The sequence below is a fragment of the Phocoena sinus genome, chromosome 16 (genome assembly GCF_008692025.1).
Source record: "Phocoena sinus isolate mPhoSin1 chromosome 16, mPhoSin1.pri, whole genome shotgun sequence".
Classification (NCBI taxonomy): Eukaryota; Metazoa; Chordata; class Mammalia; order Artiodactyla; family Phocoenidae; genus Phocoena; species Phocoena sinus.
The window spans coordinates 12,928,379-12,946,205 of record NC_045778.1 but is presented as its reverse complement, the minus strand read 5'-3'; the positions used below and the strand labels follow the sequence as shown (position 1 = coordinate 12,946,205).

The window sequence follows — 17,827 nt, the reverse complement described above, 5'->3', positions numbered from 1 at the left end:
CTCTGCATTCCTATTCCTTGTTCTGGAGCAACCAATCATTTTACTTTAGGACAAAGCCACTCTTCTTTCCCTTAACAAAAGCACATCCTGAAAACCTTGCATACAAAGTTATTTACTATGCAATTATTTCTCCCAGAGAGTCTCATTCACATATATTGATCATAACTTTTAACCACAGTAACTTTTATTTCACAGAAATAACTATGAGGTGGATAGTTGTGAACTGTGTGTCACACACCAATGTTTTGTAGCAGAGCTTATGACTCACAACTTTTTATAGCCATATACATCTTTACAGTACAACTTCTCAATGTGGCAAAAATGAACACATTCATTAACAGATCAAAATATATAGTCCTAAAATTATGCTCAGTAGTTAATATTTCAGTATTTTATCTTATTAGAAATTATGTCAATAATCTAGCATACGTTTTTAAGTTACCAAAAGACCTTAGAGAGTATCCTCAAGCTGACACATACTAGAAAACATAATTACTGTTAAAGTATGTCTGAATAATGATAAATTTGGTTAAACCCAAATTTACAGCTTTCATCATCTCAAACACCTGGTAGATATAATGCTATTCAATCAATACACCTGTGTAAGTTCAGGAAGAACATGCCCAAATAGAGTAAAAATGTATGCTTGTATTATACTTAACTCTGATAACTGAGAAGACATCTGTTTTTATTAAACCAATAATATTAAACTAGTCTTGTTTGTGAAAGATTAAACTTTGTGAACTTGAATTCTTAATGCATTTGGGTTAGTTTTTATAAGAATACTTTTTAAAGTATTAGAAGTTAAATTTTCTTAGTTTCTAGAAATTTTAGGAATCTTTAATTTATGTCAGGGCTTATTTAACTTCAATTAAAATAAAGCTCCTTTAGAGGTTTTTATAATCTAACTTGGTAATGTCATCTGAAGGTAGGAAAATTTTACACATATATAACGTACCTACATTACATACATGTAAACAGAGAGGCAGATCGAAATATGGGGGCTTATAGCTTCAATTTTAAAATTTCAATTCACTGGTTCATATGAAAATGTGGGCTCTTGTCCTTATCCCACCGTGATATTTTTACCAGGATTATGTTTCTGGCAGATAGGGTAAGTTGAGGTTATCTGCTCAACATGAGGGCTGAAGTGTCCGCCAATGTGGAGGAGATCCCTTAAGATTTCCTTTGCCTTAATGTGTGATCTTATGGAAGCTAAATTATGCACTAAATTTGGGGCAAGGGGCTGAGCAGGACCAAGTGGCTATCCAGGTGTCTCCAAAGCTCATCCTTGTGGATAAAATACCCAGCCTGCTTCCAGGTAGTTTTTTCAGCCTCAGATGATTGCTCCTGGGCTCCTTGAGCCCCTCCAGAACCCCTGACGGGGGACGGCCACCTAGACCTCTACTGGCTATAGGGAGTTGAGGGGCCAGAGTGGGAAAGGGAGGGGAGAGAGGGGTGGAGCAGGTAAAGGTTTTGAAGGGGAGGAGATCAAGCAGTTCAAGGGAGTTAAAGGGACGGTCAGATTTAGTTAAAAGGAGGAAGAAGGGGCTTCCCCGGTGGCGCAGTGGTTGGGAGTCCGCCTGCCGATGCAGGGGACACGGGTTCGTGTCCCGGTCCGGGAGGATCCCACATGCCGCGGAGCGGCTGGGCCCGTGAGCCATGGCTGCTGAGCCGCAACAGTGAGAGGCCCGCATACCACAAAAAAAAAAAAAAAAAAAAAAAAAAAAAAAAGGAGGAAGAAGGAGCAGCGAGGGCAGGGAGTGACTGGGAAGGAGGGGTTCTAGACGAGAGTCAGATGGGGGAGTTTCCTAGTTTCCAGAGAGGCCACTGAAGCTCCCAGCGGCCCTGAGTAAGATGTTGCCATTACTGAAGGTATCGAATTGAATTCATGCCATAAGGGCAAAGCATTTAGTGAGTGGCAGAAGAGGAGGGCAGGCGCCAGATAGGGAATTACTGTTACGGGTCAAATTGTATTCCCCCCAAAAGAGATGTTGATGTCCTGACTCTGGTACCCATGGATGTGGCCTTATTTGGAAATGGGGTCTTTGCAGATGTAATCAAATTAAGATGAGGTCATTAAGGTGGGCCCTAATCCAATATGTCTGGTGTCCTGATGAGAAGATAGAGACACACAGGGAGAAGCCAGGCATATGATGGCAGAGGCAGAGATCAAAGTGCTCTAACCCAGGACATGCCAAGGACTGCAGGCAAACGCCAGGACCAGGCAAGGAAGGATTTTCCCTTAGAGCCTACAGAGGGAGGATGGCCCTGCTGACACCTCGATTCCAGACTTCTAGCCTCCAGAACGCTGAGACAACAAATTTCTACTGTTTAGAGCCACCCAGTCTATGGTATTTTGTTATGACAGCCCTAGGAAACTAATACAGGTAGTAACCCATGGGGTTCGATAATTACATCAGACCTTAAAGAAGATGGGAAAGATCATCCTCCTTGTGTTACTGCTCTAATACTCCTTGCACAACCACAGTCCAAAGAATCCTCCCTCATTCAATTCTCAGTTGAGGAGCTGAGGGAACTGCCTCAAAAAATCTCCACTAGAGGAACAAAGGAGAGACAGAAGAGGCAGAGGAAAGTCACTTTGCCTGAAAGAATCATTGTGACTCAGCACGTTATGACAGACATATGTCCAGAGCCCTGGTTGAGGATCCTGTATTCCCAGGACGCAGAGGGTCAGAGAAGCCGGTGTAAACACCTGGGTGATCACGGCATGGTCCAAGGTATGGCTGGCACTCCGTGTGAGACACGGCACCAGAAAACTGTACAAGAAAACAAATCCAGATTTAGGTAAGGGGGCACTCTTTGAAAGGACTACTGTAGGTGGTTGCCAGAGGTTGTGGGGAAGAGGGGCAGTGGGCAGCGGCTCTCTAATGGGGATGAGAGTTTCAGTTTTGCGAGATGAAAAGGTTCTGGAGATCTGTTACAGAACAGTGTGAGTGTACTTAACACGACCGAACCGCACACTTAAAAATGCTCAAGGTGCTAACGTTTACGATAGGTGCTTTTTGCCACAACTTTAAAAAAATATTGCAAAAAAAGAGAAAAGACTTATAATATGGGCAAGGGGCCTATTGTAAAACATAAAACACATTGACCACAAGATCTGGAAGCATCTCAAAGATCAGGTGGAAAATGGCCTTTTCTTTTCTACAGGGGAGTAAACAAGGCCAGAAGGAACTGGGTGTTGGCTGTGGGGTGAACAGGTTGATGGCTGGACCACAGCTCAGGGAAGGTCTTTCTTCGTGGTCAGCTTGTTTTGGGGGGAGAAGTGCTATTCTGAATTCCGATACTGGCTCAGGTTGAAGGTGGGTCAAAGGTCAGGGGCCTGTCTGGAGAGGAAAAGCCCAAGTTGAGTTTGGTCAAGACAACTAGTGGGTATCTTGTCCAGATTGGTCAGTGGGGATGGACAGTTCAGTTTATGACACACAGAATGGAAACTGGAGAGTGTGTGTCTGGCCTTGTCCTCAGTAAACAAGGGAGCCTCCAGTGTCGTCTAAGTCATTTGAGGAAGGGTCGTTCTCGGCAGTGAGGCTTTTCCTGGAACATGGAGAGCAGGGAGCCTGGTGCAGGGCTGCTTTCCAGGAGCACAGGACTCAGGTGCTGTTCAACATCATCAGCCCCCTGCAGCCGCTCTCCCTCTCTCCCTCAGTCCTCACCCTGCCAGCGAGTTTCTGAGTTGTGAGGGTTTTTTGTTGTTTTTTTTTTTTCTTTTTTCGGTACGCGGGCCTCTCACTGTTGTGGCCTCTCCCGTTGCGGAGCACAGGCTCCGGACACGCAGGCTCAGCGGCCATGGCTCACGGGCGCAGCCGCTCCGTGGCATGTGGGATCTTCCCGGACCGGGGCACGAACCCGTGTCCCCTGCATCGGCAGGCGGACTCTCAACCACTTCGCCACCAGGGAAGCCCCGGATGCTGATTTCTTAACTTTGACAACTAGAAAGACAATGAATGTTAAAATTGTGAATATTTTTAATAGAAATACTTAAGATATAATAAAATAAAAAAAATAAAGCCCGGTACCTGCTCCACTGCCTCTCACCCATCTATTCAGCTGGTGTATTACTTTCTCTTTATAACAATGGCCTCCACGGAAAAACACTCACTGTGCGAGGTTTGCAGTGAGATGTTCTGGCCTCCCTACCGCCAGCAGTTAGTTGAAAAACAGTTTAATTTGGAAAAAGAATAGTTACCAGGCCTGAGCCAGGGTGAAAGGCAGCTGGATCCTTAAGAATCGGGCAATTCGACAAGCATTGTTCCCTTCAAGTTTGTATCTTTTTATATTCCAATAACTTTTGTGTGATCCTCAGTTTTCTTTTAACACTTCAGTCAGACACAGAGTCAGTGTTTAATATAATTTACGGCTGAAGACAGGCCGTTCCTGGTCTGAACAATATGATGGCAGTGCTTGGGGGAGGGGAGGCATAGACTTGGGTTTTTTGGAAATAAGGCTTTTCAAAAGGGAAGACCCACTGTAAACCAGTAGCCAGGTCACAGCTGCACTTCCACTCTTCGGACTTAAATTCTGCAGTTTCCCTCGTATGTATGATGCTGTCCCAAGACCCACTCCGCCTCCGCATTCCCGAGCACACACATACATACACTTTGCCAGGAACGGTTTTGAATCATTAAGGGAAGGAGGTAAACACACGCTCACAGGTAAACAAACCTCAACAAATTGCTCACGTGCATTTGAAAATCCATTTGTTTATGTTTGAAAAACGGAGGAAGTCAAAGTGAACAAGGCAAAAATGCATAGTTTGAGAAGATATTCAAATAGCCATGGAAAAGAATTACTCAGCAAAACAAAGGAAAGTATGACATTACAGGAGTCGTGACATTTTTCAAGAGAGTAAAGAGGTTTTGGTTAGTTGATTGTTGAACCCTGAGGGCCTTTGACATGAGAGTCTGTTGATTGTGGAGGGGCCCAGCCCCTCCTCATGGGTTATTTGCGCCTGTGTGGGCCTGAGGGTATTTTTGTCATAATTTATCCCACCTGTGTCTGTCACTTCCTCCCCACTCTCCTCCCGTGACAGCCTGGCTCAGGTTTCTCAGGAAAGTGCTAAGCCAGTTATTAATAACAGCCCAGCGAGCCTCGCAAGCCACCCAGGAGCAGATGGTGTTTGTCACAAAAGAGAGGGATCATCTCCTTGACTTTGGACTTCGCTTATCAAACTCCTGAACAGTAAGTTTTGGTTTTTGAAAAAACGTGGCTTTTAAAATGTTGATGGAGGAGGAGAGTTTAACGGTAATCTTGCTTCCTTCTGGTAGAGGGAATATAGTAAGCGCAAAGACGCCGAAAGCCTGTTTCCCCTCCCTGCATTTCAACGTCTTTCCAGTTTTTATAAGGCTGCTTATAGGATTGATCAAAGAATTAGAATTCGATTCCTTCCATTTCTTTCTGGCTCAGTAAAGGCAGGAGGAGAAGCAAGGGGTTAATAAGATCTCAGTGACTTGAGCCAGCCTTGTGGCCATGCTAGATATTTCTGCCTTTCTGTGTTTCCTCTCTAAAGAGAGGATTTCAGTGATTCCAAAGAGAAATTTCACATATGGAAAGTGTCTGCAGGGGAATGTTGGGTGGGAGACTTGGGCCCTGTCATTTTCCATGTTTGAGATTTGGTTCAGAGAGGGCACCTGTCACATTCCACTGCCTTCCTGAGATTTTAGCCAAAGGCTTTGTCTTTGCAGCCTTTTTGATAATGGTTGCTTCTGAGAGTCCTGCAAAGTAGGTCACTGTGTTTTCTGTCTGGAAAAGGAGGACCCTGAAGCTGGTGCCCTGCCTGGTCCTCTGAGGAAAGGTGAAAGCTGACACTCCGGTCCCTCCTCAGGACTACGGACTAAGACAGTTTTCTGCTTTGGTTACATACATTCAATTCTCCTGAACATGTGCATCAGGCTTCTAAATAAGGGAGGCATCACAGGGAAGTGGAAGGAGGCAGATGCCGGCTAGGTATTGAGCCCTGGCTCAACAAGCTGTGTGACTTAAGCAGGTACTCAACCTCTTTGAGTCTCAGTTTCCTTGTTTGTGAGATGAGAGTTATAACCTGTTTGACACGGTGGTGGGTTTTACTCATAACGTGTCTAAGTGGCCAAGTATGGTAATATTATTAATGAAATCCCTCATTTGAATTTTTCCTGAATCTTCTTAACCTGGAGCCTCCAATGTGGTCTTTGATGGGAAACTTTAAATTGCAGAGACGATAATTGGCTTTTACTGCTTTTAATAACTTCATCCTTAGGATGGTATCAGAAGTGGGAATGCTGAGGATGGGGGCATTGGAGGATGGCATATGGTTAGCTCAGGACATTAGGCTACGGCTAAGATCAATGATGACGGGGAACTTCATCAAAACAATTTCAAAGCATAAACTATTATTTTAATAAACTTATCTGCTCTGCTATAATCAGCATTCTAAAATTTTTCTGGGACTTGCCTGATGGTCCAGTGGTTAAGACTCCGCACTTCCAGTGCAGGGGGTACAGGTTTGATCCCTGGTCGGGGTCCTAAGAGCCTGCATGCCGCAAGGTACGGCCAAAAATCAGTAAATAAAAATAAACTTTTTCTTTTGCTTATGTGCTTCTGCGGTTCCAAAGGACTGCTTTCCCCCCTTGCTAGCTTCGATTCTGTGTCTGGATGGGACAGAAAGGATGGTTGTCTCAGAGAATAGCTGCTTCCCAAAGTGTTTCCTTGTACACTCCGGAGACAGGATGAGATTTTTGTTTTCCACCGCAAGCTGTCATTCTGCAAATGTTTATTTAATTCTCACTGTGTGAACACACAGTGCTAGATTAGCAAAGGGTCAGTAAACTCTAAATATGGTAGGAGAAAGAAGTCATTTTATGAGTAACTCTGTTACAAGTCAGAATGGGCTTGTTCCGTGGTACATTACAAGTACAGACAGGATCTGGCTGGCATTCCACAGGGCCATCGCGTCCAATACTTATCCACTGAAAGTGGGCATTATTGGTCAGACTTCCCCTTGGAGAGCTGTACATTCTTAGAAAATGATTCGGTGCTTTTCAGGGCTCCTCGTTGGGTTCACCTTCTAAGTAACAAGCTTCTGAGGCACAGAAAAATGCACCATAAAGTCGCATCTCATCCTCCCCGCCTCCAGTTTTTTTTTTTAACTGAGCGCCTGTTTTGTTCCAAGCCCTGTGCTAAATGATAGAAATATAATTTGGGGATTTCCCTGGTGGCTCACTGGTTAAGAGTCTGCCTGCCAATGCAGGGGACGCGCGCGAGTTCGAGCTCTGGTCCAGGAGGATCCCACGTGCTGTGGAGCAACTAAGCCCGTGGGCCACAACTTCTGAGCCTGCGCTCTAGAGCCCGTGAGCCACAACTGAGGAGCCCACGTGCCACGACTACTGAAGCCTGCGTGCCTAGAGCCCGTGCTCCGCAACAAGAGAAGCCATTGCAGTGAGAAGCCCACGCACCGCAACAAAGAGTAGCCCCCCTCGCCGCAACTAGAGAAAGCCCGCGCACAGCAACGAAGACCCAACGCAGCCAAAAATAAATAAACAAACTTATTCATTAATTTTAAAAAAGAAATATAATTTGGTCTTAGAAGAGGTCACAGTTTTTCATTGAACTTGAAATTCTGTCCTCCAACCTGGCCATCTACCTTCTCAGCTAAACTTGACTCCAGATAACACTTAGCTGGTTTCCGAAATCAAACCTGCACCTTAATAATTCACCAGTGAATTTAGGCAAAGGAGTGTATGTTGCAGGCTGAGAAGGTAGTTTAAAAGGTTTGGCCAAATGCTTTTACTAAAGTCAAACAGGTCCAGAGACCTCTCCTCCACCCCAAACCTGGAATGACACCCGTTTGGATATGTGAGTTCTGCAGATAAAAACCCCAAACGCAACGAATAAGCACCTGGCCTCGGCCCCACCCGTGCTTTGTCACAACGTGGAAGAACTGGTGGCGAGTGGCACTGCCCTGTGAGGTTCCCGGGCCACAGCTCTGGGCAGTTCATCTGGCCTCGTAAGAGTGCGCTACAGCTGTGATTCTTGGCAAGGGCTGGGGAACTTGGCAGGGAGAAGGTTGAAAACATTTTGATTATTTTGGTTCCAGAATCTTTCTTAATGTAAAGTACCTATAACTGAGTAATTTAGGTCTTCTTAGGGGCAATGCCATCTCCTATTTGGGGGCAGGAATGGGGTAGCGGGAAATCTCAGCCTTTGGGAGTCTTGGTAGTGGATGATTAAGAGGAGGTGCTTGTTCATATGTAGAAAAACAGTTCATTTAAGGGCCGGAATATTTACTCAAAACATTTGAGGCACAGTCATAGATGGCAGAAGGCCCAAACTGGACAGATATTGACATGCAGAGAAAGCATGAGAGATACAGTTGAAGAGGAGAAAAGTAGAGGGATTCCACACAGGTCTGGGACCCCCCTGTACCCCTGGGGGATCGGGTGGACCCTCATGGGCGCTGCCAGGGCAGACAGTGCCCTGTGGCCTACATGTCTGTGCATGCTCAGCTTCCTGGGCTTCCCATCGCTTAAGTCCATTTGTTTGCTCTCGTTCATTGAGTCCATGCTCACCCCTCTCCCTCCTTGTTGGGCTGCAGGAAGTGGCCCCCTTTCTGACTCCAGTGCTTTGTCATACCCTAACCATTATTTTACCAAGTGCCCGGCAGCATGCTGGGCTCTAGGCTCACCTCTTTTACCAATCCTGAGATGCTGCAGTGACTAAGGCTTTGGAGCCAAACACACTTCCATTCAAATCCCCGGTCATCCCCGGTGTGTGATCGCGAATAGCTCACTAAAGTCTCGGGTCATCCATCTCTCCAACTAAGGAAATAGGAGAATTAGTAACTCACCTCATAAGGCTTTATGAGATTAAAATCACAGTGTGTGTAGGCCCTTCTTAACTGTAGTTACGAATAAAAGCCTTTCAATCCCCTGCAAAACAGATTGTCTCTGTCTCCAGATGGGGTGGCAGGTGAGGTGAAATGCCCGATCCATGGCTCCAGCACTAATACCAGCCAGAACCAGGATCGCAAACCAGTTCCATCCGGCTCCCAAACCTTGCTGACCCACCATCTGTGACAAGGCACGTGGTTCTGTTTCCAGGCGAAGTCCACTTTGTCGAGTTTTGTGAGTCTGACCTGCCAAGTTTTCCAGTTTTCACTTGTGACTTATTCTCTTCTGGACGCCCTGGTCTTGCCTTGGCCTGAATCAAAGCAGTTGGGAGGTGATGAAGATCGAATATCTTCAAATAGCCAAGTCTGGTGAAACGCAGAATCCAATTTATCATAAATGTCAAAAAGTCGCTGAGGCGATTATTATAGTAGCTCAGAAGAAAAGTAGCTGTGTGACCTCAGGCAAGGTGCCTTCTCTCGTTTGTCAAATGAGAAGTTTTAAGAAATTTCAAATTTCTTTTCCAGTGCCAACATTTCTGTAATATTTCCGATTTTCCACTACTGTTGTTTTTTTTAGCTGGAGAGAGAAAGATCTCCTTGAAATCGTGTCTTAATCAGGAAACAAGGTATAACAATCATGCCTGTAATCATTTCAGCGTCAAGCCATATGCCCCTTACTATTATTCTCATTCAAGCTTCCTCACATACAATGCTCATATCACTGATGAGTTGATTTCTCAGATGTCTGTTAAATTCCCTTCCTCATGTAATTCCTCACATAATTAGTTCAGAAAATGCACCTTGAACTCCATTTTAGAAGCTTACAGAACACACAAAACCCACTTCGTGTTGAATATGCCTGAATTTCAGTTGACTTCTGAATGACTCATATTTGAGCAGTTTATGTCTCCTGTCCTACCACACCATCATCTATTTCTGGAATCTTAAGGGGACAAATCTCAATTATGCCAGAGAAACAGTAGCCATCCCAGCAGGACACTTTGAATCCTAAAACCCTGTAGGCCAGTGCCAAACTCTTGTTGCCTTCCAACAACTTGACTAGCTTCCCTAATTACAAGCAAACAAAAACAAAAGCAAAAACATCAACAAGATATAATTCCCATATGATTTCTCAAGTTTCTAAAAGATAACTTTATTAAACATAAATTTTATGGGAAAGAGACATTTTCCATATGGAGACAATACTGAAAATACCCAACTTCGTGATTTTATTTTTGAAGAATAAAAATTTGTGGGAAAAGTAGACTTAATATATGGTTTTTCTTGTCGTCATCGTCTTTGGAACAAAATGAACTTTTGGTCTTCCAAGAAAGCTTCTCCTTGAGGTGCAGTTATTAAATCAATATTTGTTGAAAACTGCTTAGCATCCAGTACCGTGAGGCAGTGGGATCCAGGATGGGTAAGGCCATCCCCACTTTCTAGGAAGACAGCCCTTCCAATGGGGGGTGGCATGCAAATAACCACAATACATGGTTGTCAGTTGCAATATGTTACAGCAAGTGGGCAATAGATTCTGCCTGAGGGTGTCAGGAAAGATCACAGAGGAGGTACCTTGGGTTTCAAAGGATGAGTAGATGTGTGACAGTTTTGCATGTTTGGGTGTCCAAAGAGAAACTGAGAAGACTGATTTATTCAAGGGGTACCATCTAGGAGGTAATACGGTAGAATATAATTAACAACGATAGTCACTCCTGCTTATTAAGAGCGACTTGTGCCTAGTAGGCACTCACTAGGCACTCACTTGGCACAAGTATTGATATTATCTCATTTTATTCTCACACCACCCTACTCTTACTATCATCTCCATTGTATAGAAGTGCTAACTGAGGCACAGAGCGTTAATGTAACTTGTCCAAGGTCTCACGGTAAGTGGCAGATCCAAGTCAAACCCTATCAGTCTTATGTCAGACCCGCCTCTCAACCACCAAGTCCTGGAAGCATTCTTGTTATTTCTCTGTCCAGCTAATGTCGATAAGATCAAGGGGAGGAATTCATTGGCAGTCTAGTGGTTAAGACTCGGTACTTCTACTGCTGGGGGCATGGGTTCTATCCCTGGTCGGGGAATTAAAATCCCACAAGCCACGTGCACAGCCACAAAAAAAAAAAAAATGTTCAAGGGGAGGAACTTGTCAGTCATAGGTTGATCAGTGGGTGGATAACAAACTAATAATAAAAGAAAAGAAAATTGCAGAGAGTAAAAGCTAGTAAAACACAGATTTAAAAAACTGAACTTTCACCTAATCGGGTTGCTAGACAGTAAGCTCGTAGTAGTGGCCTGTGAATGATCCATTTACAAAGAGCAGGTTGTTTTGATATGAATAAAACTGACTCCCGTAAAACTATTCAGGCAAATTTAGGGTTCTCAGGCCCAGAGGGATAACTGCAAGACTATCCATCCCATCGTTCAGCCAGCACTTCACATATACAGAAAGGAACCAGGACTGAGGAAGAAGAGTGGCCATCGATAATTACATGTGGATATTTCCATTTCAGTCTAGTCCATTTCCTTTTCATTTGAAAACATTAATAAATCCATGTAGTTGAAACAGAGTGGCATCTGGGGATGGGAGTCCTGGGTTAGTAGCATCAAGGCTCCAGCACAGAACCTTAGGCAGTTGCTCCATCGCCCCAGTAGTGCATAATCACAGCCCTGGCACACACTAGACCCTTAATAAATGGTAATTATTATACTTTACTTAAGTGACCTATTCAGCAAGAGTGTCTCATGTTTCAACATTTGTCTCTAGGGAACTTCTGTCAATATTATCTTGACCATTAGATATTGATGGAAACAAGGAGTAGAATTAGCAAATTCCTATCGAAAAAGGAAATATTTTTGAAGTGTGACTCATGTGTTTAAGACTATAATCTTGAATCCAGTGAAAAGTGTTTTCTTTGGATTTAAAAAGAGACTTTGCAAAGTATGTTCTGTTCTTTATCTTGACCAGGAATCCACGCCTAATCGGGAAATAGTAGAGGCTGAGAGAGATTGAGAAACAGGTGAAGTCTTAGTACCAGTAATAATTTTATATAATAGAGGGGTTTTTACTTGTTTGTTTTGCATTGTTTTATTTTTGCCAGGGGACCAAGCCGTTTAGCAAATGCACTATGGTCCCAGGAGTCAGAGTTGACTTGAGAAACTTTGTTTTGTATAAAATCAAGATTATAAAGGTTTGAAAGGCCAGAGGCTACAAACTGATGGCAGGGTGAAGAACAGAGAATGCAGTGAAGTTCAACCCCCAGAGACCAAAAGTTACTGCTACTCGCCATTAGTCTAACTTACCTTGTAGGATTCCACTATTCAACCATTCAATGAACAGGTCAGTTTGGATTTAGATTATTTGGACTCTTGATGGAATCAAAAGAAAATATAATAAAGACAAGTTTTTTAAACTAGATAAGAGAGTATTCATTCTATTTTAAGTATAACATTCTATAAATTAATTTCTACAAAATAAATTGATTCTCAGTGCCTTTTGGAAATAGGGAAAAGAAAGGAACGTAGAGGCATTTAAATGGGAGGGAAAATTATTTGCAGTCATCTGAAATTTCAACATGAAATATATTAGGCCCCAAATAACCTAGGATGTCTTAAATTTTATTTTATTTATTTTTTATACAGCAGGTTCTTATTAGTTATCTATTTTATACATATTAGTGTATATATGTCAATCCCAATCTCCCAATTCATCCCACCACCACCACCCCTGCCACTTTTCCCCCTTGGTGTCCATACGTTTGTTCTCTACATCTGTGTCTCAATTTCTGCCCTGCAACCGGTTCATCTGTACCATTTTTCTATAACCTAGGATGTCTTATATCAGAAATTGGAGGTGATGTTATTTTTAACTACGACTTTTAAATACTGCATTCAAGAGAAGACCACGGTCTTGAGATAGTCACACTCAATACATTCTAGCATACTTTTAGATGTGTCCTAGCTTGTTTCAAATTTATTAATTAATTTATTTTTTACATTTATTTAGTGCATGTTTTATCCGATAAGAAGAACACTACAAATCATTTTTTTTCCTGAAAATGCTGCTGTTAACTAGCCTTTCCTGTAAAAGAATGTCCCTACAAAGAAAAAACATGTGATTACCAAGCTTCTAGAAAAGTAAGTAAGAACTAATTAGGCAAAATGTAAATCAAACACTGCGACAATCATAATTTTAATCCACAGTAAAATCTCAGTGTGCTAGTAAACTTATGATGGTGCAGAGTCTTGTCCTTCCAATGATTTAAATCTAGAAACAGATCTAACACTGAGAAGAGCCAACAGAAACCACCAACATTCCTCTTTCTCCTGAACATTTTGAATGAGACTAGAACATGTTCTTTAGCCAAAGAGACAGTGTAAACTCAAGGAAAATGAAATGTCTCAGTGAAACGTTTTAATGAAAATATGTAATTTATTGGATAAAGTGTAAGTTAAATATTTTCATTAAAATCTTTGACTGACATTTAATTTTCCCGAATTCATATTTGTTAAAATGTTTGGTTTGACAAAAATAAAATCAGTATACATTACTTTTAAGTATATGGGAAAGAAAGAGGACTAGCCATTATGGGACTGCTTTCTTTCGTTTTCTGAAGTTATATAAGCAACATCCTTTTAAATGAAAATGTGAGAAGTGGAAAAAGCAAGGAAAAAAAATCACATACAGTCCTTCACCCAAACTCAACATTTGTAGATAGTCCTGTTTCCTTTTTTTAAATATTTCGATTGTGAAGTCTAACGTACCTACAGAAAAGCCTATAAAATTTCTATGTGCGGTTTAGCAAGTAGTTAAAAAGTGATTGCCAATGTAACCACCAACCAGGACAAGAAATGAAATAACTGCTGGAGGCTCCCCACACCCGTGCAGCCCTTCCCTTCCCCTCACTAACACCACCACTACCCTGATTTTATGGTAGCCAATCCTTTGCTTTTCTTGATCAATTCACCACCTACACCATTGCCTCCCACATATACACCCCTAAACCATGCACCTTTAACTCGGTTTTCCTACTTCACGTAAATATATTTACACTGTGCATTTTCTTTTGTGCCTTGCTTTTAAAAAATTCAATATTATGTTTATAAAATTCACCACTGTTTTTGTATGTAGCTGGAGCTTAATTTTCATTATTGTAAAAATTCAATATTGTGTTTGTAAAATTCATCGCTGTTTTTGTATGTAGCTGGAGCTTAATTTTCATTATTGTATAATATTCCATTATATGCATTTATCTACCTACTAATGGGTATTTGGTTTGTTTTTAAGTTGAGGATATTACAAATAATGTTTGGATATGTATCCTGGTGTGATTATCCATGCCTGTCCAGGAGTATAATAGGTGTTCATAAGGTATGGCTTTTAATCATAATTAAATATTTTAACATAATTTTCTAAGTAGTATTTTCTATTATTTCATAGTTGTAATAACGATCATTTTGTTGGATAATTTTCCATTTATGGCTGAATGTTACAGCCTGGTCTTTTGTAATAAATTCACTCCACTTTCTAATGCTTCTAGAGCTGGAAACAATTAAAATCTAGTCTCTTAGCAAGTTTAATGTTTATAACACACTTTTATGTCTGTGCTCACTGTACTGTGTATTACAGTGGTCTCCGGGACTTATTTATCTACTTGTTGCACATGTGTAACCCTTACACATCTCTTCCATTCCCTCACCCCCTGAGACCTATTGTTTTAAAAGTGTGGTTTAGACTTCCTGCTTCCACTGCAGGGGGTGTGGATTCAATCCCTGGTGGGGGAACAAAGATCCCATATGCCCCGTGGCACGCCAAAAAATAAAATAAAATAATAAAAGCGTGGTAAGTGTTTGGCCTGCCAGGAAAATTATAGAGTTCAGTTTAAACTTTTTGTGAAAAGTTTAGTTTTCAGCTATACAATTCTGTGATATGTTGAAATCAACGTGTCACGTTTGCCGAACTCCACTCTTCAACATCTCCTTCCTGACTTCTTTGAGAGTCATTTTAGTGTTTCTCCAGGCAGGCTCCCTGCCCGGCCACTTCACAGACCTCCTCAGCATCCAATAAAAGCTTTCGCTGTGCTTTGACACAGGAACCAAGGTTGCTAAGAGACCACCTGTGCTGAATGCACTTTGTTCTAGCAAGAGCAGCTGGAGAGAAAACCCAGGAGCAGCATTATCAACCACTACCCCGGATTAAGTCAGGTGAGAAATGGGTTTCTGCGCGCTCTTCGACCCCCACTAGTTGTCTGGTCTTTCCCTCACTTCCTATTCAGTCTCTCTCTTTACCGCTGTTGGAGAAAATTGAAGGTACCCCTCAGAGCACAGACTGAAGAAACACAAGGTGGAGGTGGAGGCCATAGGAGGGAAGGAAAATCGCTTTGCGAACCCATGTGTTATTCTTACCCCTTCTTTCCCAAACATAGGCACAAGGAATTGTTGAACTTAAGGGAAATTCTAGGCGTTTACTTTGCCAGTGATTGCTGTGTAATTTGGGGCAAGTCATTCCCTCCTTTAGGAAGGGGGTTAGTTATTATAGAAAATAATCAAGATTGCTAAAAGTGGAAGAAGATACTTGTATAAATCTCATCTATCTCCCCGTCTCTCTTTCACCTTCTCTCTTAAAACTCAACCTGCCTTTTTGGGTTTGAGTGAAAAATAGCAGAAAATATTTTCCCACCCCGATCTTGCCACTTTCTAAAAATATTGATGCTCATTTTTTAAAATAAATTTTTTAAAGTTTATTTATTTTTGGCTGCATTGGGTCTTTGTTTGCTGTGCGCGCGCTTTCTCTAGTTGTGGAGAGCAGGGGTTACTCTTCGTTGCGGTGCGCGGGCTTCTCATTGTGGTGGCTTCTCTTGTTGCATGCAGGCTTCGGTAGTTGTGGCGCGTGCGCTCAGTAGTTGTGGCTTTCGGGCTCTAGAGTGCAGGCTCAGTAGTTGTGGTGCACGGGCTTAGTTGCTCTGTGGCATGGGGGATTTTCCCAGACCAGGGCTCGAACCTGTGTCCGTTGCATTGGCAGGCGGATTCTTAACCACTGCGCCACCAGGGAAGCCCTTGATGCTGATTTTAAGTTGAGTGTGTATAAGGGACTTGGATGTAAGGCCAAGTTTACATTCCTGGAAAAAGGAGTTAAGAATGGTTCTAAACTCCCTACCTGACAGGCATGTGAAATGTTCCGACAGTGCACTAAGCAGACCACAAATTAATATCTTTAAAAATTCCGTAATACTTTAAAAAATTAAGATGTTACAAAAACTGATTAACACAGAAGTGTGGAAGAAATTAAAATATTTAATGTCTGGTTAAGTGACCAAAATATGAGAAAGGATTTTGAGGAAAGATCAGGGAAATGAAAAAAACCTTGTGTTGTTTAATGTTTAAGAATTTTATCACATGCCTCTTTCCATGTCTTCAAATTCTCATTTCCTGGTGATACCCACTGTACAGGTTAGAAGAATGGCAATTTCACTGATGCCATAAGAATGATTGTAAATGACTTTGCAGATAAGACTTCCAAAATAAACTAATTATGGATATCATTGAAAAGAGAGGGGTAATTCTGGTAGTTCCTTGAGCTGTTTTTGTTTGTTTGTTTTACAAACTTATTTATTTATTTTTGGCTGCATTGGGTCTTCGTCGCTGCACGTGGGCTTTCTCTAGTTGTGGAGAGCGGGGGTTACTCTTCATTGTGGTGCAGGAGCTTCTCATTGCGGTGGCTTCTCGTGTTGTGGAGCACGGGCTCTAGGCACGCGGGCTCAGTTGTTGTGGCTCGCGGGGTCTAGAGCACAGGCTCAGTAGTTGTGGCGCTTGGGCGTAGTTGCTCCACGGCATGTGGGATCTTCCCGGACCAGGGCTCGAACTCGTGTCCCCTGCATTGGTAGGCGGATTCTCAACCACTGCGCCACTAGGGAAGCCTTGAAAGACATTTCTTGATCACTGTTTCTTTCCAGTGCAAATATGAGATTGATTTTAAAGAATCAGGGTTATAAATGTGTTCATTTAAGGACATTTTCTCTTTCTTTTCCCCCTAGGGAGCAGGAGCGTTTGGATATGACGTGTAAACACTGGATGTTAATTTCTACTACTAACCCCACAAGTCTGGAAGATGAAATTGTGGGAAGACTTCTAAAAATTCTGTTTTTTATCTTTGTTGACTTCCTGTCTATTATATATGTTGTTATAACTTCTTAGAAAGCTGACTTCCCTTACTTTACATGTGAATTTCATATTGAATTACAGTGAATAAAATTTTGTAATTTAGTATGTTGAGTGATTTTAATTTGATGACATCTCCAATTATTCTAGAAGCCAAAAGGACATTGCAATAAAAACAACATTGTATATTATTTAGTACTTTCTGGTTTATAAAACATTCACATAAATTAAAATGGAATTTTTTCCAAAAATCTACACTACTCTCGTAAAACTTCTTGATTTTTAACATGATCATTAGTTGATAGATTGACTAAAATTTGTAGGTGTAATTATGAGTGAAGTTGTTTCTTAAGGATGCGTACCTATTGAAATTTTATGTGGTTCTATTTTTTTAATTTATTTTAAAAATTTATTTTATTGAACTATAGTTGATTTACAATGTTATGTTAATTTCTGCTATACAGCAAAGTGATTCATTTATTCATATATACATTCTTTTTCATATTCATTTCTATTATGGGTTATCACAGGATATTGAATATAGTTCCCTGTGCTGTACAGTAGGACCTTGTTGTTTATTATATGGTTCTATTTTTAACACATCAAGCTTAATATGAGATGATCTTTCCATACTGTATACTAATAGTTTATTCTCATTTTCTTACGTACACATTTCATCTGTGTGTAGGTAGATTGTTTTTCTTAACCCTCCACAATTTTATGTTTCTACTAACAAAAACTTAAAGTTAGGAATAGAAGTGCTTAAACAACATTCTTTTAGGAAG

At 41.7% G+C, this 17,827-nt stretch overlaps 1 protein-coding gene across 1 annotated transcript; it reads left to right on the top strand.

Annotated features, from left to right (window-relative positions):
- The first annotated feature begins 4,749 nt into the window (after positions 1-4,749).
- MRLN (myoregulin) lies at positions 4,750-17,146 on the top strand. Its single transcript, XM_032607274.1, has 3 exons — positions 4,750-5,202; positions 14,978-15,089; positions 16,919-17,146. The coding sequence occupies exon 3, from the start codon at positions 16,938-16,940 to the stop codon at positions 17,076-17,078; it is 141 nt and encodes a 46-aa protein (XP_032463165.1). The 5' UTR covers positions 4,750-5,202; positions 14,978-15,089; positions 16,919-16,937; the 3' UTR covers positions 17,079-17,146.
- Positions 17,147-17,827: the final 681 nt, after the last annotated feature.